General features: G+C 42.1%; 1 protein-coding gene across 2 annotated transcripts in view; it reads left to right on the top strand.

Moving 5' to 3' along the window:
• The window catches only part of LOC126424832 (zinc finger protein with KRAB and SCAN domains 8-like), a 160,762-nt gene that overhangs the window by 42,305 nt on the left and 90,705 nt on the right, over nucleotides 1-27,752 (top strand). For both annotated transcript variants that reach the window (XM_050087639.1, XM_050087640.1), the window contains exon 3: nucleotides 1,284-1,346. In XM_050087639.1, coding sequence (XP_049943596.1) covers nucleotides 1,284-1,346 — 63 coding nt within the window. The remainder of the gene's footprint in view (nucleotides 1-1,283; nucleotides 1,347-27,752) is intronic.

Here is a 27,752-nt window from a genome sequence, read left to right as displayed (position 1 = left end):
CCTGGTCATTTTGGAAATTGTATAGAGTGGCTGAATGTGTACGGATATGGAGACAATCTCATGAATCCATGGGCCCTGCATGTCAACAGAGGACTGTTTAAGTGATGGAAGCTCTGTAATGGTGTGGGGCGTGTGCAGTTGGAGTGATATGGGACCTCTGATATGTGTAGATACGTCTCTGAGAGATGACACGTGTGTAAGCATCTTCTCTGATCCTCTGCATCCATTCATGTCCACTGTGCATTCTGACAGACTTGGGCAATTCCAGTAGGACAATGTGACACCCTACACATCCAGAAATACTACAGAGTGGTTGCGGGAACACTTTTCTGAGTTTAAACACTTCCGCTGGCCACCAAACTTCTCAGACATGAACGTTATTGAGCATATCTGGGATGCCTTGTAACGTGCTGTTCAGAAGAGATCTCCAACCCCTCGTACTCTTATGGATTTACGGATAGCTATGCAGGATTCCTGGTGTGAATTCTCTCTAGCAATACTTCAGACATTAGTCGAGTCCGTACCACGCCATGTTGCATCACTTCATTGTGCTTGGTTGGGCCCTACAATATATTAGGTAGGTGTACCAGTTTTTTTGGCTCTTCAGTGTACATTCATACAGTATGTTGTTAGGAAGAACCACTTCTTTTGAGTACATTAATAACTGTTATTATTTAGAAGCATTTGATGTACTCTATTTACATTTATAAAGCTACATCCTAAGATTGTGCTTTATTACCACAAATTCTTCTATTTTGGATTATTAAGTTGCTGTTCAACAAATGCTAGTTCCTTCATGGTTTCTCTTGAACAGAAGAAGATATTTATAATGCTGTATCATGAAAGATTATGTCTACTGAACAAGGTCTGCTAACAAAGCTATGCAAATTGGTACTGGTGATGACATAAGTTACAGAATGAGTGGCCAAGAACACACTCATTTCATTTAGTTTTATATTTGTGAGAGATTTAAGTTTCCCTGTCCTAAGTCTAGATTCTTGCAAACAGAAAACAATACAAGTCAACTCAAGTTTAGTCCCACTGACCAAATCTATGTATATATATAGCACAAGTAAGCTTTCAAACACTGGCTTAAATGCCAACTTCATCCAATAATAATAAATTGGTTGAAGCTTCAATGAAACAAAATAAAATATAAATATACATCATGTAATTCCTCAGTACATAAATCTAGAACTTTTCACATACCTTTTTATGAGCTTTGATTTAATCTCAGACTATTGCTTGTAGTTTATCTTCACTTATTAGTTTTTCTTTTTCAGAAGACTGCACCCGAAGAAGGTGGAAGTACTGTTAGCAGTGAGATGATTGTCAAACAAGAGCCAGTAAGTAGTATTAACATGAGCAGTCATGTTGTTTAGTAAGACACAGAAGCTCAAGAATAAACCCAGGAATTCTGTTATCAAGAAACGAAAAACAGAAGACTAAATCCTTTTGTGAAAATGTGATAAATTGGACTGATTTTGTGTGTGTGTGTGTGTGTGTGTGTGTGTGTGTGTGTGTGTGTGTGTGTGTGTGTGTGTGTAAGTAATTACTTCCCATGTAAAAACTACAATATGTAAATTTCATTACCTTAATTGAGAAAGATTCAACAAGGCAGCTTACTTCCACCCCTCCTCCCTCTAGGTTGAGAATGCTTTCATCTCAGGTTTTGCAATTTCATTGCCCTCATGTTTCATTAGTTAGTAACGACAAATGAATTATTAATTTTGTTGGTCAGTCTGCCAACTGGATCTCTCTCAGCATGTTTCTTCATAATTTTACACCCCAGAAATCTTTGAGAAACAGAAGCATCAGAGCTCTCTATGATTATAGGTGGCACTATTGAGATGTTTTGCTAGTATCAATGAACTAGTATCTGCTTATTTAAGACATATTTATGTAATATACACATAAAAAAAAAGTTTTGCATCACCCCTGTTCCCAGTACTGCTGAAGATAGACGTTGACTGTGGATATTGTATCACAGACACAGTCCCTTTGACTGTTCAGAGACGTCACTAAACCCACTCAAAGATGTAAACAATCATGCATGTGTGCACCTATTAGACAGAGGGGGTCCGACAGCTGATCTGTTCCAGTCATTCCACCAGGAAGGAGGTACACGGCTCGTGTTGTCTGTAGTTCAACCATGCCTAGACAGTCAATACCACGGTTCAATCATGTCCACTTTGTTACTTTGACCAGGCGTCTCAGAGTGAACCATAGCGATGTTGTTCAGACATGGAGGGGATAGAGAGAGACAGGAACTGTTGATGACATGCCTCACTCTGGCTGCCCAATGGCTACTACTGCAGTGGATGACTGCTACATACGGATTATGGCTCAGAGGAACTCTGATAGCAACCACCCGTGTTGAGTAATGCTTTTTGTGCAGCCACAGGGCATTGTGTTATGACTGAAACTGTGTGCAATAGGCTGCATGATGTGCAACTTCACTCCTGACATCCATGGCGAGGTGCATCTTTGCAAACAAAACACAATGCAGTGCAGTACAGACGGGCCCAACAACGTGCCGAATGGATCGCTCAGGATTGGCATCATGTTCTCTTCTCCGATGAGTGTCGCATATGCCTTTAACCAGACAATCGTCGGAGACGTGTTTGGAGGCAACCCGATCAGGCTGAATGCCTTAGACACACTGTCCGTCTGGTTCAGCAAGGTGGAGGTTCCCTGCTGTTTTGGGGTGGCATTGTGTGGGGCCAGTGTACGCCACTGGTGATCATGGAAGGCGCTGTAACGGTTGTACAACCATATTGGCAGCATATTGGCGAGGCATTCATCTTCATGGACGGCAATTTGCGCCCCCGTCATGCACATCTTGTGAATGACTTCCTTCAGGATAACGACATTGCTCGGCTAGAGTGGCTAGCATGTTCTCCAGACATGAACCCTATCAAACATGCCTGGGATAGATTGAAAGGGGCTGTTTATGGATGATGAGACCCACCAACTGATCTGAGGGATCTAGGCCAAATTGCCATTGGGAAGTGGGACAATCTGGACCAGCAGTGCCTTGATGGACTTGTGGATAGTATGCCACGACGAATACAGGCATGCATCAATGCAAGAGATGTGCTACTAGGTATTAGAGGTACCGGTGTGTACAGCAATCTGGACAACCACCTCTGAAGGTCTCACTGTATGGTGGTACAGCATGCAATGTGTGGTTTACATGAACAATAAAAAGGGCAGAAATGATGTTTATGTTGATCTCTATTCCAGTTTTCTGTACAGGTTCTGGAACTCTCAGAACCGAGGTGATGCGAAACTTTTTTTGATGTGTGTAGATTCATATAAGGAGGCAAGTTGCTTGTATGGCAGACAAGGAAGTTTGCTAGTTACAAACTTGGCAGTGCTCACAGTTGCTAAAGATGTATGGGAATTCGATGTATGCCCTAATCTTCCCCCCCCCCCCCCCCCCTTTCTATCTCTTTGACCTTAAGCCTTGCTTATTATTATTTATTGGCAACAAAACCTGGATTGGAAATTAAAGTCGCTTAAAATGAATGAGTAAATCAGTTGGGACTAGTGGTATACAAGGAATGAGAGACCCTCTCACTGCTGGATCTGTGAGGATACTAACTTCATTAGCAGTATTTTGAATCTATGAATGGATAGGATTATAAAGTTTCAGAAGATTCAGATTCCATAATAGTTTTCTAATCATGGGGAAAAAAATCATAAATCAACTTTCATGTTTTCTGTTAAACTGACAGTGAGAAAGAAAAATTTGTCTAATCATTTACATGCCCTGTTGTTTTAGTTAAAAAACTGACTGCAAGAAGAAAAACAAAACCACATGTTTTTATAACACAGCACAGGATTTTCTTTGTAATATAAAATAAACGAACAATTGACAGGAATGTCAATATAGAGAATGGGAGGTATGGAACAGTGACCAGACAGCTTGACAAATGGAAATCAGACCTATCTGCAGAGGGTACAGAAAAGTTTCCATGGAGAGTTTCCAGTTCAGCTCAGGCACTGTCAGTGCAGTCGTTGCATGCTCAGGTGCCCTTAAGCTCCTACCCAGTTCTTTGTCACTAAACTTTGAAAAACCTAAACTCTGGGGAAAAAACACATTGCATGCAGTTCAGAACTTATAACAGTTTTTTCACCTGCATATGCCTAAAATATATCAGACAGATTATTATTGTTTTATATTGCTTCAAACATGCTGTAAAAATACTATGTAGTGCTCATTCATGACTGTCTTGTAGGTATCTGTTTAAGGAGTTGGGCTTTCTGACTACTGCTTCATGGTATATTTGTTCCATCATGAAGTGTGTTGTAAACAATCCACTGCAGCTCAAAAGGGACAGTGATGTACAGTCTTAGACAATAAAACTGACCGCCGGCCGGCCGCCACAGAGACTAAGTCTGAGTCATTCACTTAAGGTGGCCAATAAAACTGACCGCCCCTGACAACTCAAGTCTGGCCATATGCGCAATCTGGCAACACTGTAAGATGCAGAAGTGTTAGGAGGAAGTGTTGTCTACTGCCGAGACGTTGTCGGACTATGTGAGCCCGTGGTCTAGTGGCAAGCGTCGTGCGTTCTAAACTTATAGTCGCCTGTTCGCGTCCAACTGTATTACTTTTTTTTTTTTTTTTTTTTTTTTTTACCACAGTCGGTCTCAAGTTATGAGTCTGACTGAACATCGAAGATAATTCGCTTAACATTCTATCCACCAGCAATACCCAATATTCCAGAAACAATTCCGCAGGACAGTTCATGGCTGCGCCACGATCATAGCAGCTTACGCTCGAGCGTTTCGTCGCGCTGCAGCGGCTACCGACCACCGGCCAGACGCCACCCGCCACCTAAAGTCCGACGCCGCCCAGATGAACGCGGCGCCACGCTGTCAGTGTATGTATCAACTGTCATTTTCGAATTTGAAGTTCTAGTTATCATCTTGCAGTTAAGCATTGGATTTTGCATACTAGAAAATCATGAACTACAGTTAAGCATTGTAAAATTGAGTCGCAAGTGGAAATAGGTGTAACATCTGCAACACAATGTTTACTTTTGGTATAACAGAGGGGTGAATGCAGAGGAGGCAGCTAGAAAGATTTGAATTGTGTGTGGAGCGAGTGCTTTTGGGAAAAATACACCAGAAAAAGATATTCTTGTTTCAACAAAGATCGTTCTGGCATGTATGATTTTTCACATTATGGAAGTCTCGACTACTGATATATATGATAGATTACCATTTTACCATCATGCGACATTTGCATTCAACAGGCAAAGTTCAGAAGTCTGGTGTAGGAGTACTGCATGCTCTAATTCGAAACAACAAAAATCAACGGAGTGACTATTATTGAACGTCATCAGGTCGCTCATTGAGCATTCGTATGCAGTACTGTTACTGGTGACGTGTTATGATGCCTTTATCGTTAACTTCCTAAGAAGAAATGAAAGGCTGAGCCCCTCAAAAAGACATAACCTCGAGCAAAGAGTAGTGTGAACATAATATTTTATATCAGATAGCTCCAAAAGTGTGTTTTGGGCTACGAATTCTGCCCCATGGGCTGTGTGCAACACAGCTGGAATTTGTTGCCAACAACTGAGACACCTTTCGGTCTCAGTGTAAGAAAATCGACCAACACAACTACGAAAGCAGCTTGCACCTGGTAGCCAAACATGTTTCTTGGGAACAGCCTACTTCCTAAAGTGGGAAGACATTCTTTTGTGGTTGAATTGTTGGCAAATGTCAGACGTGTTCCGTTGGTCTAAGCGTTTCGGTGTGTTGAATTAGTACCAATGACTTTTCTGCAGGTTTTTTCTGTCCCAAATAGAAAGTTGAAGTCTCCCATTAGAATTTTCACGTCATCTTGGTGAATTTTGCTCCTAGTATTTTCGAGTGTGTTCCACAATTTTTCGACATTTTCGGTGTTTTCCTTATTTTCGATGTTGGTGGGTGCATGTGCATTTATGAGTGTATATTTTTTATAGGGGCTCTGAATGAGCATAGTCATAACTCGATTGTTGATGGGTGTGATTTCTTTGACAGAATTGTTGATAGATCTGTGTTCGAGAAATGCAATGCCGAAGATTGATGCGCCTTTCGCTACCTTTTGTTTTTTGCTCTTGAAGATGCCATGGTTTCCGTAATGCAAGTTTTAATTGTCAATTAATCGTGGTTCTTGAAGAGCAAGGATGAGAATTTTTTGGCGGACGATTTCTTTTGTGAGATTATTTATGTTTCTTGTTTGGATCAATGTATCGATGTTTAGTTTTCAAATGAATGTTTTCTGCTTGTAGGGAAATTCACCAGAGTTCTTCGATATTCTCTGCCGTGCTAACCTGGACTCCCCAGAGTGCGAAAATCCAACTGCCGCCTATCGGTGGCCAGGTTGTGTACCACCTGGGGTAAAGTTACCTTTGCTTGCATAGTTAATCTTTTCTTGTGTTTCATTGGTTTGGACTGGGTGATACCGGGACCAGACAGGACCAGAGGGTGTTGAAGCCTTTTGAAGCAAATATTTTCAGCCAAGCTCATTGAGATAACAGACGGTGACCAGAGTAGCGGTGATTTTCACTCAGATATGTCTGGATTTTGGGTTCAACGGATTGAGTAGCCGTTCAGGATTGTGTTAGTATTTGGTTCACCCCAAGTATTTGATTTCCTCGGTACCACCCATATGGGGGAGGGTTTCCCCTATCGGCCACACGGGAATATTATTATTATTATTATTATTATTGTCATTATGTCATCAGCAAATCTGATATGGAGTATCTTCCCAACACTGAAATAGATGTGTATTGTTCCATTCAATATTTTCATCAGATAAATATGGGTTACAATTACATTACATTGCTGCTAGTCGACATATTTCTCACTTTTTCTTAGACAGTTGCTAGCTGTTACTCCATCATAGGAATTTATGTGCGCAGCATTGTTGCAATACAGACGTTCAAATTATCCGATTTCTGTAATTCATTTTGATACAAGATCGTCCTAATCGGATTCAGCCAGTCAGTCTTAATTTGGATATCCGACTACGACTCTGAGGGTGGTCTCGGTGGAGGTTCGAGTCCTCCCTCGGGCATGGGTGTGTGTGTTTGTCCTTAGGATAATTTAGGTTAAGTAGTGTGTAAGCTTAGGGACTAATAACCTTGGCAGTTAAGTCCCATAAGATTTCACACACATTTGAACATTTTTTTTTTTTACTACGACTCTCATCATATGATAGACTGGATGAACCACATCCTTAATCGGACTGTTGAATCCAGATCACTTATCTATGACAGGGAATGAAGTCTTAAACACTGTGGAAAATAATAATCCAATGTGCTTATTACAAATACGTTATTTAAATAAAAATATATGAACTAACGAGATAACAGATTATTTACAGGAGCAGAGGCCCATCCATCATAGCAGAGTAGTGGGAGATTGGTTTCAGGGCCAAGAGAGGATAAAGCTGTTGCCATTTGTTCCACGATCACCGAACATCAACCAGATAGAGAATATGTGGGCAGAGGTAACAAGGTCATTGCCATGTGTCCCTACAAATGCGAGCGACCTTTGGACGAATATAGAAAACGTATGGTGGGAAATAAACCATCACTCTACACTGTCGACGACTTAATGAAATCAATTCCCCTACGCCCTCGAGAAATCTTACGTAATGATCGTGGGTTGGTTGGTTACTAAAAGTATACTCGTCCACAAAACCCATGTGGACAATTATCTGATAATCGGTCAAGCTTTGCTTTGTCGCAGCTCTTTAGCATACAGCAAGTCCATTTACTTTCAGTCTCCTGCTTACAATTGTTGCAATGCAAGGTAATTGAAAAATCTCATCCACTCGACGCTAACTGAGGAACTGACTGGTGCATGTGTTGTTCAACACACAGTAGTTGTCACCCTCACTCGGATCAATGACTCTGTGTGTGTGTGTGTGTGTGTGTGTGTGTGTGTGTGTGTGTGTGTTTGTTTGTTTGTTTTTTCGTGGTGGTTAGTGTTTAACGTCCCGTCGACAACGAGGTCATTAGAGACGGAGCGCAAGCTCGGGTTAGGGAAGGATTGGGAAGGAAATCGGCCGTGCCCTTTCAAAGGAACCATCTCGGCATTCGCCTGAAACGATTTAGGGAAATCACGGAAAACCTAAATCAGGATGGCCGGAGACGGGATTGAACCGTCGTCCTCCCGAATGCGAGTCCAGTGTGCTAACCACTGCGCCACCTCGCTCGGTCTGTGTTTTCGTGTTCATGCACAATCTGAATCAGTACTATTAACATTAGAGAGACAACCAACAATAAATATTGCATCAAATATGACTAAAGTATTTTAATGCGATGGGAAATTACAAACTGAATTTTTACCCATCCCATGTACCGCGTATTACGTTAAGTAAGATGTATTAACTCCATAGTATCATTAGCAGAGACAGTGCGCTCTTGTTGTAGAGGTTCGCGACAGGTACAGCGATTAGCAGTGCCCAATGCTGCCGCGATTTGTTTATGTTGGCTGAGCGTGGACACTGCAGCAGACGCTTCGCCCTAAACAGAAAGAAATCACCTTGGCTCTGACTGCAGTGAGCGGATATCACTGCCTGCGTGTTCTTACAGTAACCAACGTGAGACTCTACTCACATGTGCCATGGAGCAATTGCAACGGTATCATGTCATTAGTCATCAGAATATTAACCAGTGATGAAATGTCCACTCTATTTGAATCCCAAGAAAATAGGAACCTTCTCACAAAGGAATGTGATGTGATATCAAAATTTATCCAACATACAAAAATTAACTGCAAGGCTTTCATGTATGCAGTAATAGCACAGAAGGAAATATTATGTCTTGGAAGCGTATATTTCATTTACTCTTCTCATATTAACGCCCTGGTTTTAATATGAAGTGAGAAAATAAACACGAAAAACTAAAGTTCCTGTGAAGCATATAAGTCATTTCCTCTTCTCATATCACAACTTTTGTTTTAGTATGAAGTATAAAAATAAACAGTTTAGAGTTCTGAAGCATAATACGACACCAGATTCTTATCGTAGGCGCTATCGGAAACGCCAAAAGCAGGGAGCTGTCCATTCTTTTGTCCGACAGTCTGTTTCCTTTCATGTATACTCCTGGAAATTGAAATAAGAACACCGTGAATTCATTGTCCCAGGAAGGGGAAACTTTATTGACACATTCCTGGGGTCAGATACATCACATGATCACACTGACAGAACCACAGGCACATAAACACAGGCAACAGAGCATGCACAATGTCGGCACTAGTACAGTGTATATCCACCTTTCGCAGCAATGCAGGCTGCTATTCTCCCATGGAGACGATCGTAGAGATGCTGGATGTAGTCCTGTGGAACGGCTTGCCATGCCATTTCCACATGGCGCCTCAGTTGGACCAGCGTTCGTGCTGGACGTGCAGACCGCGTGAGACGACGCTTCATCCAGTCCCAAACATGCTCAGTGGGGGACAGATCCGGCGATCTTGCTGGCCAGGGTAGTTGACTTACACCTTCTAGAGCACGTTGGGTGGCACGGGATACATGCGGACGTGCATTGTCCTGTTGGAACAGCAAGTTCCCTTGCCGGTCTAGGAATGGTAGAACGATGGGTTGGATGACGGTTTGGATGTACCGTGCACTATTCAGTGTCCCCTCGACGATCACCAGTGGTGTACGGCCAGTGTAGGAGATCGCTCCCCACGCCATGATGCCAGGTGTTGGCCCTGTGTGCCTCGGTCGTATGCAGTCCTGATTGTGGCGCTCACCTGCACGGCGCCAAACACGCATGCGACCATCATTGGCACCAAGGCAGAAGCGACTCTCATCGCTGAAGACGACCCGTCTCCATTCGTCCCTCCATTCACGCCTGTCGCGACACCACTGGAGGCGGGCTGCACGATGTTGGGGCGTGAGCGGAAGACGGCCTAACAGTGTGCGGGACCGTAGCCCAGCTTCATGGAGACGGTTGCGAATGGTCCTCGCCGATACCCCAGGAGCAACAGTGTCCCTAATTTGCTGGGAAGTGGCGGTGCGGTCCCCTGCGGCACTGCGTAGGATCCTACGGTCTTGGCGTGCATCCGTGCGTCGCTGCGGTCCGGTCCCAGGTCGACGGGCACGTGCACCTTCCGCCGACCACTGGCGACAACATCGATGTACTGTGCTGACCTCACGCCCCACGTGTTGAGCAATTCGGCGGTACGTCCACCCGGCCTCCCGCATGCCCACTATACCCCCTCGCTCAAAGTCCGTCAACTGCACATACGGTTCATGTCCACGCTGTCGCGGCATGCTACCAGTGTTAAAGACTGCGATGGAGCTCCATATGCCACGGCAAACTGGCTGACACTGACGGCGGCGGTGCACAAATGCTGCGCAGCTAGCGCCATTCGACAGCCAGCACCGCGGTTCCTGTTGTGTCTGCTGTGCCGCGCGTGTGATCATTGCTTGTACAGCTCTCTCACAGTGTCCAGAGCAAGTATGGTGGGTCTGACACACCGGTGTCAATGTGTTCTTTTTTCCATTTCCAGGAGTGTATTACTGCCGCTAGGAGATTCTTATTTAAAGACTTGTGGGCATCAAGTTCTTCAGCAGAACAAGCTTTATGTTATTGTGCTAATTACGGTATGGAAAAAATGCAACAAAGACGAGTTCCGCTAGAGCAGTGAGGATATTTGCACATGTGTGTATTCAGCAATGACTGCCAGCTGCCACAACACTTCACAGAATCCTTGCGGCAGGCAACACAACTGTGCGTGCACTTCAGACTTCATTCAGTGAGACGTCAGGAGATGGATGAAAACGTCAAATTAATGTCGCTTTCCGAGTCGTATTCGATCCAGAATGATGTGTTATTAAGGTAGTTGAGCGTTCTAGCAATTACACTTTTATGATTCCCAGATGAGTATTTCGATAGCCAAAAGAACCCGTTAGTGTGAAACTATCGGGAACTGCATTATATCAAACTGCAAGAAGTTGAGGCAATATGTGGACTCTTCTCTTCGCAGGGTGACCTATTACTGTTATTTAGCATTCTCTCCGTCCTAGTCGTAATGCAAATGGAACTTCAGAGGCGCTTTCCGCTATTCTTGATAAACATCAGCAACCTGTAATCACTGAGAGTCACAATTGCGTGATGATAATGGTTGAGGTTGTCAGTAGTTGTGGTGGTGTTATGCTGTCAAACTGCTCACAGTAACGTTAATGGTGGCGCACGTAATTTAACGTTGACTACCTACTTGAGTAAAGATAGTGTTGTGGCGTCATCGCTTGTCTTTATTTGGCCTCAGCTTGAGTAATCCGATTAAACGAACATAGTACTCCAATCGTGGGCTCCTAATACAGTATGACTGCAGAAATTATCGTGCGGGTATTACATTAATTCTGCAATGAAATGCTTAACAACTCTTACCCTGAGCTATGCAGGTGGATGACTCATTACACAGGTACTCCATGTTGCATTTGGTTAAGTGATCAGTTCGCTGCAATCCTGCTTGTACTGTTCGTAAATACTCGTATACTTCAGAAATGGTTCAAATGGCTCTGTACACTATGGGACTTAACTTCTGAGGTTATCAGTCCGCTAGAACTTAGAACTACTTAAACCTAATTAACCTAAGGACATCAGACACATCCATGCCCGAGACAGGATTTGAACCTGCGACCGTAGCGGTCGCGCGGTTCCAGACTGTTGCGCCCGGAACCGCTCGGCCACCCAGGCCTGCATACTTGTATACTGACCATTCGTTATTTGACTAAATATGAACTACAATCTAATTCGCATGTATATGACATGGGTTAGTGCCGGCACAAAGGTATGACTAAGGGTTGGATGCCGTTGAAGTCCTGTTACATTGATCTACATCTACATCTACATTTATACTCCGTAAGTCACCCAACGGTGTGTGGCGCAGGGCACTTTACGTGCCACTGTCATTACCTCCCTTTCCTGTTCCAGTCGCGTATGGTTCGCGGGAAGAACGAGTGTCTGAAAGCCTCCGTGCGCGCTCTAATCTCTCTAATTTTACATTCGTGATCTCCTCGTGAGGTATAAGTAGGGGGAAGCAAGATATTCGATACCTCATCCAGAAACACACCCTCTCGAAACCTGGCGAGCAAGCTGCACCGCGATGCAGAGCGCCTCTCTTGCAGAGTCTTCCACTTGAGTTTGTTAAACATCTCCGTAACACTATCACGGTTACCAAATAACCCTGTGACGAAACGCGCCGGTCTTCTTTGGGTCTTCTCCATCTCCTCCGTCAACCCGATCTGGTACGGATCCCACACTGATGAGCAATACTCACTGCCTGTGTGTTCTTATAGTAACCAACGTGAGACTCTACTCACAGGTGCCATGGAGCAATTGCAAATGTTCGCAAATCACCTCTATTGCCTCAAAAAAACAATTGCATCTTAAATATCGAAGGACCGACGTCCACACTGTCACAGCGCGTTGAAATACAGCAACGACGGCAGATGAAAATTTGTGACCGACTGGGCTTCGAACCCAGACCTCCTGCTTACTAGACAGACGTTCTGATCACTGGATTATTATTTTTTTTTTAACGATTGATAAGACTTTCAGCACCAGGTAGGCTAAGGCAAAGAGGGCAGAGGTCGAAGATCCGGTCCTGTCATGGTCCTTCAACAAGGTTCGGATGACATTCCGCTCCCAGTTGTTAGTGGCCATGCGCTTGGGTTCGCCCTTAACCACAGTCGGAGTTGGAGACGCTTCAGTTACATCTAACCAGTGCGCATCTATTGCACTATTGTAAGAGCCAAGATGCAGTATTTTGGTGTTAAAATTTTGTAAATTTGTGTTAGGAACTTATGAGACCAAGCTGCTTAGGTCATCGGTCCCTAAGCTTGCACATTACTTAATCTCACTTAAAGTAACTTACGCTATGGACAACACACACACCCATGCCGGAGGGAGGATTCGAACCTCTGATGGTGGACACTATGATGACACAGCAGTCAACGTCTCTGCAGCACCTATCTACACACGCTCCTCATCAGACGCGGATTCCCATTTTTGCTGCATACCACATGGGCAGTACCCCTTGGCCAATGTTCCACTAGCTTGCGTCCACACTGTATTCCCGCGAGGGTCACACGATGTCGTGCGTCTAGCACTGAAAACTTTCGATGACCTGTGGAGACCCAAATAATTATACAGAATGTTTCAGGAGGAATAGTAAATATTCTAGGAGATGGTAGTATAGACATATAATATGCATCCAATTTTTATTGAACATACAGATAGCTGGGTTCAATGCATTTTCGTTTCGTATGTTGGTCCTTACAGGACCCAGTTGTCTACACTTCCTTGAAAATGAGCTTCCAGCGTCATTGGAAGAGGTTTATTTGGCTACAAGAATGCGTATGTTCCTCCAGCATGACGGGGCTCCTGCACATTCTAGTCGTCAGGTGACACATTGTCGAAACCTAACATTTCCTGGAAGATGGATCATTATATATGGGCACTTTTCTTGGCCTTCAAGGTCCCCGGACCTTATCTCTTTCGATTTTTGCCTGTTGAGATGGTTAAAGGCGAAGTCTACAAAGAAAAAGTAAACCCAAGAGCCGATTTGATCGTTCAGATTTTGAATAGTGCAGCCCTCATAAAAGAACGCAAAGACGACCTACACGTGGTGTTATCAAGAGAAGTCAAATGTGCATTGAAGTTGGTGGGGGAATTTTTGAAAATCAACTTTGAATGTCCTTGTTGCCTTTGCTTTGAGTTTGTTAGCGTTACATACTAACAGCTGTATCTCTGTACGCAATAAAAAGTGGACGCATTTATATGGAATTTTTTTTATGCAGTTTGTCTGTACTACCAACTGCTAAAATATCTAATAATCCTCCTGAAACGCTCTGTATATGGATACATGTGTGGTGTCTGTTCTTTCGGACATGTCCGAAAGAAAATGCTTCATGGCATTCTGCAATGACCTTCGATCTAGTTGCAGGGGCTGATACGGATTTCAGAGCTGCTTGGCTGTCTGAATAAAAGTAGATGCTACGATTTTCGTAGGGTCTATTCTAATTCTCCTCCGTGCACATGCTGGTAGAAGATACCATGTAATACTGTGGCCTTATTCCCTAAGGAGATTCTAGGCAGTACACCAGACTCGGTACTTTCATCTGTTTTCGACCTGTCAGTAAACCACTATATTATGTCTCCTGAACGGTGTAGTGGTTCGTTCATCCACTGCTCCCTTCTTCCAACTGTTACATGGCAAGGTTTATTGAAACAGCTAGAAGTTATTGTATAGTTAGTCGGCATTTCCCCAGCCATCACCATACTGATTTGGGATTCCATATATTCTAACTATATCCAGTTATTTACAATTTTTAGCCTTTATGTCCCTGCTGCGGCCTCCATTTTAAGCCACAGGTGTAAGACGGGCATGTCTAGCCTAATATCCATCCCAAGAGTAGATGTCCTGCTAATTCTGTCTGTTTGTGAGAGCAGGCCAGTCTCTGCACTTTGCCAGACTCCCTAGCAGCCACCTCCTATTCGATTTTGTTCATATTATATGACAAATTGTCATTGGTACGGGGTTTAGTCCCCAGTTTACCCTACAGCAGCTTCTAGTGCTTATAAGATTATCTTTCGCAGTGGAATATATTCTTTATGTGAGGTGTTCATAATAGTTTTCCATCCAGGGCTACCTCTAGATACACTACAACCCCCTCTAAAGTTTCATCGAGAAACATAATTTTTCAGTATAAGCGCTGGACATGCTTCCCCATAAATAATACTACACCAATTTTTGTGCGGCTTGTCTTTAAATACTTTTTCACAATGTTCAGTGCACATAGGTTTAACAATACTATCAAATTTTGTAAGTCTTACTGTGAATAAATCGTCTACTTATTCTTTTCAAGAGTAGTCTCTCGCATTCAGCTCATCTATGAGTTCATTCACCACTAGGTTCTTCATCTCTAACCATTACTCGAAGGTCGTATTACTAGAACCCCCTCGACATCCAGGAAGATACAGAGAGCATCCAGAAAGGGTGGTGCTTTTTCCACCTTCACGACAAGTTGGTGAAGTGTTACATGATTTGCTTCGTAAGTATTATGAAAATGTGGCAGTTCATAGATAAAATTACGTATTCACAACAACAAAAAAGTATGTCGGCAGAAAATAAAAGTGGCATTATGAATTTGGCAGTACCGTAAGGTTTTTGGCTTTGACACTAAGGGTTACTAAAAGTAGCAAGATGAATTTTGCTAGAGTGTTGTCTTACCATTCCCTCATTGAATTTGTATCTGCCTGCTTGTAGTTCTGCAACAAAAGAATTAAAAATCTTGCATTCAGCGAGTCTCGAAAGGCGAACAAGGGCAGCGTGCACCTGACAGTCAAGCACTTTACCTAGGAGCTAGCGAACAGGTAGGGGTCTTTGACGTACTTACTGGCTCAGTAGCAGCTATGGCAAATAAATCGCAACATAAGAGACGAGAGTAGAAAGCATTAACTGATATCCGTATGTCACGTCTCAAGAGAAAATCACTTACAGTATTCAATTGAAATGACACAATAATATCAAGTGAATTTAGCAGGATAGTTCTGTGCCATCAAGGAAGTAACTCGTCGGTCACAGAGTTGCCAAACATATTCTGCGCTGTTGCCAAGTTTCAGTTATAGTGCCAGGAAGGATATCAGCTGATGTGTTCTGTGAGTGACCTCGGAAGTGACTGTAGCTTCATCTCAAAGTTGCGGGTGGCAAGGGCCGCAAGATCCTCATTATATGTCAATGAGTCTTATTCGCATTTCTGTAACTAGGTTTATGGGCTAGAGTGCAATTACTTGTAATACATCGATGCACTGAAAGCAAACTAAATGTCATAAATTAATAACTGCGGCAATTATTTGTGTTTTACTGACTTAATCGGACAGAAACCTTGAAAGCGTATTCCCCTGACGCGATTCACAGTTTTGGAACTTCTCCAGTGGTTGAGTTGGCAATGTATATTTGCCGTACAATATTGTTATTGAGATCACTGTCATTGGCACATCCACGAGAAGACAGGCATGGCCTAGCTTATTGTTGTCAGCTTTCCCGACAGATATTCTGCCTTTGTTCGAAACGTGAAGACTTAGGGTGAATTCGAACATTCCATATGCGAAAATTTGATGTTTCTATTCTTCCAGCTCTAACATTCAAATAACAGTTACAATAAGCGGCAGAAAAGCGCCTGTGAATCAACAGTTAATAATGAAATCATAATTAGTGGAATCTGACAAATTCCATCTGTCATCTGATAATTGTGAAAAACTACTTTTTTCATCTTCACAGCACCACAGTGTGAACTCAAGGGTTTCATAGGATACCTATACTTAATTTCGTTGTGATCGTTTTCAATGACAGTACGGGAGGAACAAAACCATCTGACTTGAAACATACTTTTCCAGCGGGATTTGAATCTTTGGCTACAGTTGCAGTAGCACGTCCAGTGAGGTATCAAGAATGTGAGCAATCACTCATTGCTATAGTATAGCCTATGGCAGAAAGAAGCAGGTTTCCGACAAAGTAAACGATTAGAGACACTGTCGCTGTCACTTATTAAACAGGAATTGTTCAGAAAATTACAACAATATTTAGTGAAATGAGTAGGTTGATGCAGCTCCAGTCTGGTACTGTCACTGAGTTGCCAAACGTTTTCCGAATAGCACTTATGATATATATGTATGTGTGTGTGTGTGTGTGTGTGTGTGTGTGTGTGTGTGTGTGTGTGTGTGTTCTTAGGACATTTCCGAAAGAACAGACACTACGAATCGAAATAGACAGACTTTTTAATCAATTAAAGATTGAAGGACAGATGTCCAGGCTGTCATGGGCATTAAAATAGAACAACAGCGTCAGATGAAAATTTGTACCTGACCAGATTCGAATCCGGATTTACAAAATTTTAATACCAAAATACTGCATCTCGGTTCTTACAATAGTGCAATAGGTGCGCACTGGTTAGATGTAACTGAAGAGAGACTCCAACTCGGATTGTAGTTAAGGGCGAATCCCAAGCGCATGGCCATGAACAATTGGGAGCGGAAGCTTAATGTCATCAGAACCTTGTTGAAGGAGCATGACATGTGATCGTTAGACCGACTGCACAAAGTTCAGATTATAAATACATACATACTTAGAAAAATATATTACATCGGAGCAGTCTTACCGATACTGCAGGTCACTGCACATAAAAATATAAGCTGTAGCCTCTTGGTATGTGTGGAAACAAAATATCATCAAAGTATCCTTCGACACGTCGACTTTGCAGAGGCAAAACGGAGGACTTGGAATTAAAGACGTGCTTTTAAACTAATACACGCCACTAAGACAGGCATCACGAAACTTCTGTTCCTCTTGTTAGATCCTGCGGATAGGAACGCTCCTGTTAATGTAACTCGCCAGCCTAGATTATGTCCGAAAGTACTATGGCGATTGGAGCTGTATAAGACTTCCACGAGCACAAACCAACACTAGAACCGTTTATGATTATATTACCAGACGTCGTCTTCACAAACCAATTCCGGTAACTTAACCTACAAAAAACTGGAGAAACGTCTGGAAAAATATCAAAAATAAAATTATACCAACTAGAGTAAGTGCCGTATGGTGCGACTTTGTAAACGAAACCATACCCACAGCGGAACGATTATGGAAAATCAAATTGAGACCATCTCCATACGGCGACAAATGACGGCTTGTAGAAACTGTAGCGCACATATTCTCATGTGAAAATAGAATCAGAATTTGGAACTGGACTAGGAAGAAATTAGCACTGTCAATAGAACCGCAGAAAGTCAAATACCGATAACTGAAGCTTTACAACCCGACTGGAAATGTTACCCGTCCGCAAAGATTAACAATTATTCGTGGCTTCTGGGACAGTTTGTGTTTACGTCATAAACAAACTTAGAAGAGTACGTGTTCTATATTACAGTAGAACATTTTAAGCTGAAGAAGAATAACAAATATAAGGAATGGTTTAAAATTTTTTATGTATTGCTTTATGTGGGCTACAAAGAGGTTGGCAGCTTTATTCACTAGAAGAGGAATACTATTCTTTCACTTTTTTTATTCCTGAAATATTCTTTTACGTTGGATCTAAAATCAGAACTGTTCTAATTTGGCAAAACCCCACCGGCTCCGAAATTTCTTTTATTTGTTGAAAAATATATGGCTTCCTTACAGACCTCATGTGCATCCAGCGCATAATAAATTAAAATGTGAATATATTTCTGAATGAATGTTTGTTATGTATTTTTCCGTCACCCTTTCCATTGTTATAAGTTATGTTCTACAAGGAACGCACACCATTGGAGGTGGCAATCTGTAATTTATTTTACCTAAATTACTACTTCAATTTTGTTCTAAAATTTAAAAAAATATACGGGTGCAAACATGGGCTACATGGGAATAATGCAGCTGCTCAGTGCCAGGTATGAGAGCGGCATTGTAGCCAGGCCTCGGATCTTTGACCCCTGCCCTCTTTGCCTCCGCCTACATGGTGCTGAAAGTCTTATCAAACATTAAAAAAAAAATAGTCCAGTGATCAGAATGTCTGTCTAGTAAGCAGGAGGTCTGGGTTCGAAGCCCAGTCGGTCACAAATTTTCATCTGCCGTCGTTGCTGTATTTCAACGTGCTGTGACAGTGTGGACGTCGGTCCTTCGATATTTAAGATGCAATTTTTTTTGAGGCAATAGATGTGATTTGTGAACATTTTTCTTGCCATCAATGTAACAGGTCTTCAACGGCATCCAACCCTTAGTCATACCTTTGTGCCGGCACTAACCCATGTCATATACATGCGAATTAGATTGTAGTTCATATTTAGTCAAATAATGAATGGTCAATATACAAGTATGCAGGCCTGGGTGGCCAAGCGGTTCCAGGCGCTACAGTCTGGAACCGCGCGACCGCTACGGTCGCAGGTTCAAATCCTGTCTCGGGCATGGATGTGTCTGATGTCCTTAGGTTAGTTAGGTTTAAGTAGTTCTAAGTTCTAGTGGACTGATAACCTCAGAAATTAAGTCCCATAGTGCTCAGAGCCATTTGAACCATTTCTGAAGTATACGAGTATTTACAAACAGTACAAGCAGGATTGCAGCGAACTGTTCACTCAACCAAGTTCAACATGGAGTACCTGCGTAATGAGTCATTCCAGCTGCATAGCTGAGGGTAAGATTTGTTAACCATTTCATTACAGAATTAATGTAATACCCGCACGATAATCTCTGCAGTCAAACTGTATTAGGAGCCCACGATTGGAGTACTATGTTCGTTGAATCGGATTACTCAAGCTGATGCCAAATAAAGACAAGCGATGACGCCACATCACTATCTTTACTCAAGTAGGTAGTCAATGCTAAATTACGTGCACCACCATTAACGTTACTGTAAGCAGTTTGACAGCATAACACCACCACAACTACTGACAACCTCAGCCATTATCATCACGCAGTTGTGACTCTCAGTGATTACAGGTTGCTGATGTTTATCAAGAATAGCGGAAAGCGCCTCTGAAGTTCCATTTGCATTACGACTAGGATGGAGAGAATGCTAAATAACAGTAATAGGTCACCCTGCGAAGAGAAGAGTCCACGTATAGCCTCAAGTTCTTGCAGTTTGATATAATGCAGTTCCCGATAGTTTCACACTAACGGGTTCTTTTGGCCATCGAAATACTCATCTGGGAATCATAAAAGTGTAATTGCTAGAACGCTCAACTACCTTAATAACACATCATTCTGGATCGAATACGACTCGGAAAGCGACATTAATTTGACGTTTTCATCCATCTCCTGACGTCTCACTCAATGAAGTCTGAAGTGCACGCACAGTTGTGTTGCCTGCCGCAAGGATTCTGTGAAGTGTTGTGGCAGCTGGCAGTCATTGCTGAATACGCACATGTGCAAATATCCTCACTGCTCTAGCGGAACTCGTCTTTGTTGCATTTTTTCCATACCGTAATTAGCACAATAACATAAGGCTTGTTCTGCTGAAGAACTTGATGCCCACAAGTCTTTAAATAAGAATCTCCTAGCGGCAGTAATACATGAAAGGAAACAGACTGTCGGACAAAAGAATGCACAGCTCCCTGCTTTTGGCGTTTCCGATAGCGCCTACGATAAGAATCTGGTGTCGTATTATGCTTCAGAACTCTAAACTGTTTATTTTTTTACTTCATACTAAAACAAAAGTTGTGATATGAGAAGAGGAAATGACTTATATGCTTCACAGGAACTTTAGTTTTTCGTGTTTATTTTCTCACTTCATATTAAAACCAGGGCGTTAATATGAGAAGAGTAAATGAAATATACGCTTCCAAGACATAATATTTCCTTCTGTGCTATTACTGCATACATGAAAGCCTTGCAGTTAATTTTTGTATGTTGGATAAATTTTGATATCACATCACATTCCTTTGTGAGAAGGTTCCTATTTTCTTGGGATTCAAATAGAGTGGACATTTCATCACTGGTTAATATTCTGATGACTAATGACATGATACCGTTGCAATTGCTCCATGGCACATGTGAGTAGAGTCTCACGTTGGTTACTGTAAGAACACGCAGGCAGTGATATCCGCTCACTGCAGTCTGAGCCAAGGTGATTTCTTTCTGTTTAGGGCGAAGCGTCTGCTGCAGTGTCCACGCTCAGCCAACATAAACAAATCGCGGCGGCATTGGGCACTGCTAATCGCTGTACCTGTCGCGAACCTCTACAACAAGAGCGCACTGTCTCTGCTAATGATACTATGGAGTTAATACATCTTACTTAACGTAATACGCGGGACGTGGGATGGGTAAAAATTCAGTTTGTAACTTCCCATCGCATTAAAATACTTTAGTCATATTTGATGCAATATTTATTGTTGGTTGTCTCTCTAATGTTAATAGTACTGATTCAGATTGCACGTGAACACGAAAACACACACACACACACACACACACACACACACACACACACACACACACACACACACAGTCATTGATCCAAGTGAGGGTGACAACTACTGTGTGTTGAACAACACATGCACCAGTCAGTTCCTCAGTTAGCGTCGAGTGGATGAGATTTTTCAATTACCTTGCATTGCAACAATTGTAAGCAGGAGACTGAAAGTAAATGGACTTGCTGTATGCTAAAGAGCTGCGACAAAGCAAAGCTTGACCGATTATCAGATAATTGTCCACATGGGTTTTGTGGACGAGTATACTTTTAGTAACCAACCGACCCACGATCATTACGTAAGATTTCTCGAGGGCGTAGGGGAATTGATTTCATTTAGTCGTCGACAGTATAGCGTGATGGTTTATTTCCCACCATACGTTTTCTATATTCGTCCAAAGGTCGCTCGCATTTGTAGGGACACATGGCAATGACCTTGTTACCTCTGCCCACATATTCTCTATCTGGTTGATGTTCGGTGATTGTGGAACAAACGGCAACAGCTTTATCCTCTCTTGGCCCTGAAACCAATCTCCCACTACTCTGCTATGATGGATGGGCCTCTGCTTCTGTAAATAATCTGTTATCTCATTAGTTCATATATTTTTATTTAAATAACATATTTGTAATAAGCGCATTGGATTATTATTTTCCACAGTGTTTAAGACTTCATTCCCTGTCATAGATAAGTGATCTGGATTCAACAGTCCGATTAAGGATGTGGTTCATCCAGTCTATCATATGATGAGAGTCGTAGTCAAAAAAAAAATGTTCAAATGGGACTTAACTGCCAAGGTCATTAGTCCCTAAGCTTACACACTACTTAACCTAAATTATCCTAAGGACAAACACACACACCCATGCCTGAGGGAGGACTCGAACCTCCACCGAGACCACCCTCAGAGTCGTAGTCGGATATCCAAATTAAGACTGACTGGCTGAATCCGATTAGGACGATCTTGTATCAAAATGAATTACAGAAATCGGATAATTTGAACGTCTGTATTGCAACAAAACTGCGCACATAAATTCCTATGATGGAGTAACAGCTAGCAACTGTCTAAGAAAAAGTGAGAAATATGTCAACTAGCAGCAATGAAACGTAATTATAACCCATATTTATCTGATGGAAATATTGAATGGAACTATGCAAGCAAAGGTAACTTTACCCCAGGTGGTACACAACCTGGCCACCGATAGGCGGCAGTTGGATTTTCGCACTCTGGGGAGTCCAGGTTAGCACGGCAGAGAATATCGAAGAACTCTGGTGAATTTCCCTACAAGCAGAAAACATTCATTTGAAAACTAAACATCGATACATTGATCCAAACAAGAAACATAAATAATCTCACAAAAGAAATCGTCCGCCAAAAAATTCTCATCCTTGCTCTTCAAGAACCACGATTAATTGACAATTAAAACTTGCATTACGGAAACCATGGCATCTTCAAGAGCAAAAAACAAAAGGTAGCGAAAGGCGCATCAATCTTTGGCATTGCATTTCTCGAACACAGATCTATCAACAATTCTGTCAAAGAAATCACACCCATCAACAATCGAGTTATGACTATGCTCATTCAGAGCCCCTATAAAAAATATACACTCATAAATGCACATGCACCCACCAACATCGAAAATAAGGAAAACACTGAAAATGTCGAAAAATTGTGGAACACATTCGAAAATACTATGAGCAAAATTCACCAAGATGACGTGAAAATACTAATGGGAGACTTCAACTTTCTATTTGGGACAGAAAAAACCTGTAGAAAAGTCATTGGTACTAATTCAAAACACCTAAACGCTTAGACCAACGGAACACGTCTGACATTTGCCAACAATACAACCACAAAAGAATGTCTTCCCACTTTGGGAAGTAGGCTGTTCACAAGAAACATATTTGGCTACCAGGTGCAAGCTGCTTTCGTAGTTGTGTTGGTCGATTTTCTTACGCTGAGACCGAAAGGTGTCTCAGTTGTTGGCAACGAATTCCAGCTGTGTTGCACACAGCCCGTGGGGCAGAATTCGTAGCCCAAAACACACTTTTGGAGCTATCAGATGTAAAATATTATGTTCACACTACTCTTTGCTCGAGGTTATGTCTTTTTGAGGGGCTCAGCCTTTCATTTCTTCTTAGGAAGTTAACGATAAAGGCATCATAACACGTCACCAGTAACAGTACTGCATACGAATGCTCAATGAGCGACCTGATGACATTCAATAATAGTCACTCCGTTGATTTTTGTTGTTTCGAATTAGAGCATGCAGTACTCCTACACCAGACTTCTGAACTTTGCCTGTTGAATGCAAATGTCGCATGATGGTAAAATGGTAATCTATCACATATATCAGTAGTCGAGACTTCCATAATGTGAAAAATCATTCATGCCAGAACGATCTTTGTTGAAACAAGAATATCTTTTTCTGGTGTATTTTTCCCAAAAGCACTCGCTCCACACACAATTCAAATCTTTCTAGCTGCCTCCTCTGCATTCACCCCTCTGTTATACCAAAAGTAAACGTTGTGTTGCAGATGTTACACCTATTTCCACTTGCGACTCAATTTTACAATGCTTAACTGTAGTTCATGATTTTCTAGTATGCAAAATCCAATGCTTAACTGCAAGATGATAACTAGAACTTCAAATTCGAAAATGACAGTTGATACATACACTGACAGCGTGGCGCCGCGTTCATCTGGGTGGCGCCAGACTTTAGGTGGCGGGTGGCGTCTGGCTGGTGGTCGGTAGCCGCTGCAGCGCGACGAAACGCTCGAGCGTAAGCTGCAATGATCGCGGCGCAGCCATGAACTGTCCTGCGGAATTGTTTCTGGAATATTGGGTATTGCTGGTGGGTAGAATGTTAAGCGAATTATCTTCGATGTTCAGTCAGACTCATAACTTGAGACCGACTGTGGTAAAAAAAAAAAAAAAAAGTAATACAGTTGGACGTGAACAGGCAACTATAAGTTTAGAACGCACGACGCTTGCCACTAGACCACGGGCTCACATAGTCCGACAACGTCTCGGAAGTAGACAACACTTCCTCCTAACACTTCCGCATCTTAGTGTTGCCAGATTGCACATATGGCCGGACTTGAGTTGTCAGGGGCGGTCAGTTTTATTGGCCACTTTAAGTGAATGACTCGGACTTAGTCTCTGTGGCGGCCGGCCGGCGGTCAGTTTTATTGTCTAAGACTGTACATACCAGAAGAAAAAAATGACATTCATTACTACACATTAAGGTTGTATTTAGTGCAAAAGAAGGTGCACAGTACTGCAACTAAAATTTTTGGTAGCTTGCTCAGTGATATAAGACATCTGACAGAAAGTGAAGTCAAATTTGAAAAAAAAAAAAAAAAACTGAAGAAGTTTCTCCTTGATAACTCCTATTCTACAATAGAAGTTCTGTTATTGTAATGTGTAAAAGGTGGTAGGTAAGGATTAACTAAGAATGTACATACCTTGATTAAAAAAATTAAGCAGCGAGAAGACAAGTACATATGCCAGTGTAACTTCATGCATGTACACACTATCAGTATGTATGTAAGTGAATAGTGTGCAAGGTAAGAATCCGGAAGACTCTTTGTAAAGTTTTACCCATGTGTATTTATTGTTGTTACTAGCCCCCATAGAGTATGTAAGGGGTGGGAACATCATCAGGGGGTTAAGTATCACTGCGAACAATACGGAGATACCACATACTCTTGTGAGGCAGCATTATCAGCACCTGACAGAGTTTGACAGCAACCTCATTGTGGGTCTCTATTTGGATGGCTGGTTGATTTGTGCGGTATCAAGATTTGTGATGCATTCAGGTGTTACAGTGGCCCAATGTTGGATTGCTTGGGAACATGAGGCAGGCATACTCATCGTCAAGATTGTAACATGCCATTTCAGTAGTGTGACATATCCACTAAATGGTTTTTCACTATTTTTCTGATAGAAGTATTATTGAAAGGCAGATGTACTTTACTAAAACATAAATCTTTATTTAGCTGATTGTCTTAAAGTTGGCTCCATTGTCTCTTGTCAGGGGTATAAGAGTGTCCACAAGTTTTGGCAGCACAAAAAGAATATACAGTTGCCAGGACTGTGAGTGTTTGATGAATCTAAACTCTCAACACTTTCTTTTCCTCTTTCAGTCAAATTTGGTTGAAAAAATGTGGAATGTGTTGTGGGATATCATGGAATATTCTTGCTTCAGCCTCAATAGTTTCATGAAGTTTTGTTAGGTGGTGGTACTATACATTGTCTTCAAAATTTTCATCTGTAACGGAGGTGTGTTCCAAGCAGGAGGTGTCATTGAGTTTTTTTTGGCAAAAAACAACGGCACTGCAGATATTCATCGGCACTTCCAGAACATATACAGAGACCTGGCAGTGAACAAAAGCATGGCGAGGGTGATGCATCTGTCACCCTCGCAACAACATTTCAGAAACCTATCTCATCACCAGCGTGCTAGCTGGCCGTTCACAGCTGTCACTCCTGCAATAATGGAACATGCAGGCACTCTCATTCGAGGTGATCAAGGGGTCACAAACAAACACCTCGCTCCATGACAGGACGCCTCTGTTGTTAGTGCTGACACTCATCCACTAGTTGGGTACTGAGAGATTTGTGCCCATCTGGGTTCCTCACTGCCTAACACAAAATCATAAAGAGCAACAAATGACTGTCGGTGCAGAATTGCTTGTGCATTATGAGGCTGATAGTAACAACTTTTTGTCAAACGTTGTCACAAGTGATGAAACGGGTTCATCACTTCAAACCGGGAACAAAATGGCAATCTGTAGACTGACACCACACCATCTCTCCTCTGAAGAAAAAGTTCAAAGCTGCACCCTCAACCAGTAAAGTCACGGTGATCATCTTCCGGGATACTGAAGGGGCTATTCTGTTTAATATCCTCCCTCATGGTGCAGCAATCAGCTGTGAAGTGTGTTGTACTACGCTCAGTAAATTAAAAAAAAAAAAAAAAAAAAAAAAAAAAAAAAAAAAAAAAAAAAAAAAAAACGAGTTTAGTTTATTCATCACCACAAAAATGAAAACGAACATCTCCTCTATGACAACGCAAGGTCTCACACAAGTCTGTGCACCCAAGAGACACTCACAGCACTTCATTGGACTGTTCTTCCTGCAGTGCTTCCCTTTCTTGCGTGTTAGTGTGTGTGTGTGTGTGTGTGTGTGTGTGTGTGTGTGTGTGTGTAGTATAGAGAGAGAGAGAGAGAGAGAGAGAGAGAGAGAGAGAGAGAGAGAGGGAGGGGGGGGGGGATGACAGGGCTGTAACACCCTGAGTAGGGAAAACTATGTGGTGGATCTGTCAGTTTGTTGTGATCTAAGATACCTTTTACTGTTCCCCAAATACAGTTGTTTCTTTGTTTTGTGCTCGTGGGCTAGCTACTCTGTACCATAGCCATGTATGAACTTATTTGTCTTGACTGTCTCCAGGCAGGATGATGCTGTAAGGGAGTGTCTCACAATTTGCATCTGCTGAATGTCAAACACGTCTTCAATGATAATATGCTATATTGCTTCAGCTAATTACACCAATTGTGAAGACAGATCCAAGTATCAGTAACTCACAATTTCAAATACATCATTCAATATATCTGACCACAGCGAATTCAGCTTAAGATATAAAATTTATAGTCTTCATTTGTTTTCAGTGTTTACATTGTAATATGTCTGTTTTCTCTGAGGTGTTCAGGACACCTTCAAGGGGTGTCACCAAGGCATAAATGTCCACATCCAGCCCGTGCTACTGCACTCATTGAGATGCGCAGTGCCTCTGCTGTGTTTCGTCATTGCATATGAAGAATTTGCACAGATCACAGATCAAGATTTGACAGTATATTTTTTGTACTACATAAAATGTTTATAAAAGACACAACCATCTTTCAGCAAGATGAGTGTCACAAATAACCCGTGTTACTCTACATTCCTCATCCACACTATTGCCCGAATCTCACACCTTCTGACTTCCATCAATTTTGACCAAAGAAGGACACTCTCTGGGGGAAGCAGTACCTGGATGATGGTGAGGTTATTGATGCAGCAAGATGTTAGCTCTGATGTTGACCAGTAGAGAGTTATTATGCAGACATACAGGCCCTCCTAGCTGTCGCATTGAACAGAGACTGTGTTGAAACACAGGGTTTTTAGCCAATAGACTGGGGCAATTACATGGTGTATTGAAATCCTGAATAAAATTGTCTTCCTTTAAGAAAAAAATGTGTTGCATTACTTATTGAATACCCTTCGTATCTAGCTACAAACTCCAACCAAATATGTCTGCCATATGCAGCATCTCAAACATGACTTGACTATTCCACATTGCAACTTTGTATACACAGTTCATTAAAAAAGTGGGTCATAGTTGTCTCAAGGTGGAGCTGTATACTGTCTGCTTTATGCCCTGATGCAGTAGTGGCCACTGGATGAAATATGCTGGTGATCCTGCGGTTAAATGCTTGAGGGCAGACACTTAATCCAAGTTAAAAATTACTAAACATAAAATATCAGGGAAATCACAGTAATATTGTATGCTACACTCCAGATTTATATTTTAAGTAACTTGTTTAGTCAGTAAGATGTAGCTTCCTACTGAATGGTGGCCCTTGATGAAATAATATGAGTTCATCTAGTAAGAAGTCCTATTTGCAACTTAACTAGCAGCACATGAGTGATGGTAGTCTCCGCTTAATATGCCCAAATTATTAAGTGTGTTTATACACCACTTCTTCTAATCCCACACTCAGATCCTTAAACTGAAGTCCATGTATAACAAAATTACG

Source organism: Schistocerca serialis, chromosome 10, assembly GCF_023864345.2.
Source record: "Schistocerca serialis cubense isolate TAMUIC-IGC-003099 chromosome 10, iqSchSeri2.2, whole genome shotgun sequence".
Classification (NCBI taxonomy): domain Eukaryota; kingdom Metazoa; phylum Arthropoda; class Insecta; order Orthoptera; family Acrididae; genus Schistocerca; species Schistocerca serialis.
Note: the sequence above shows the minus strand (reverse complement) of the source record. Positions and strands in the feature narration are given on the sequence as shown.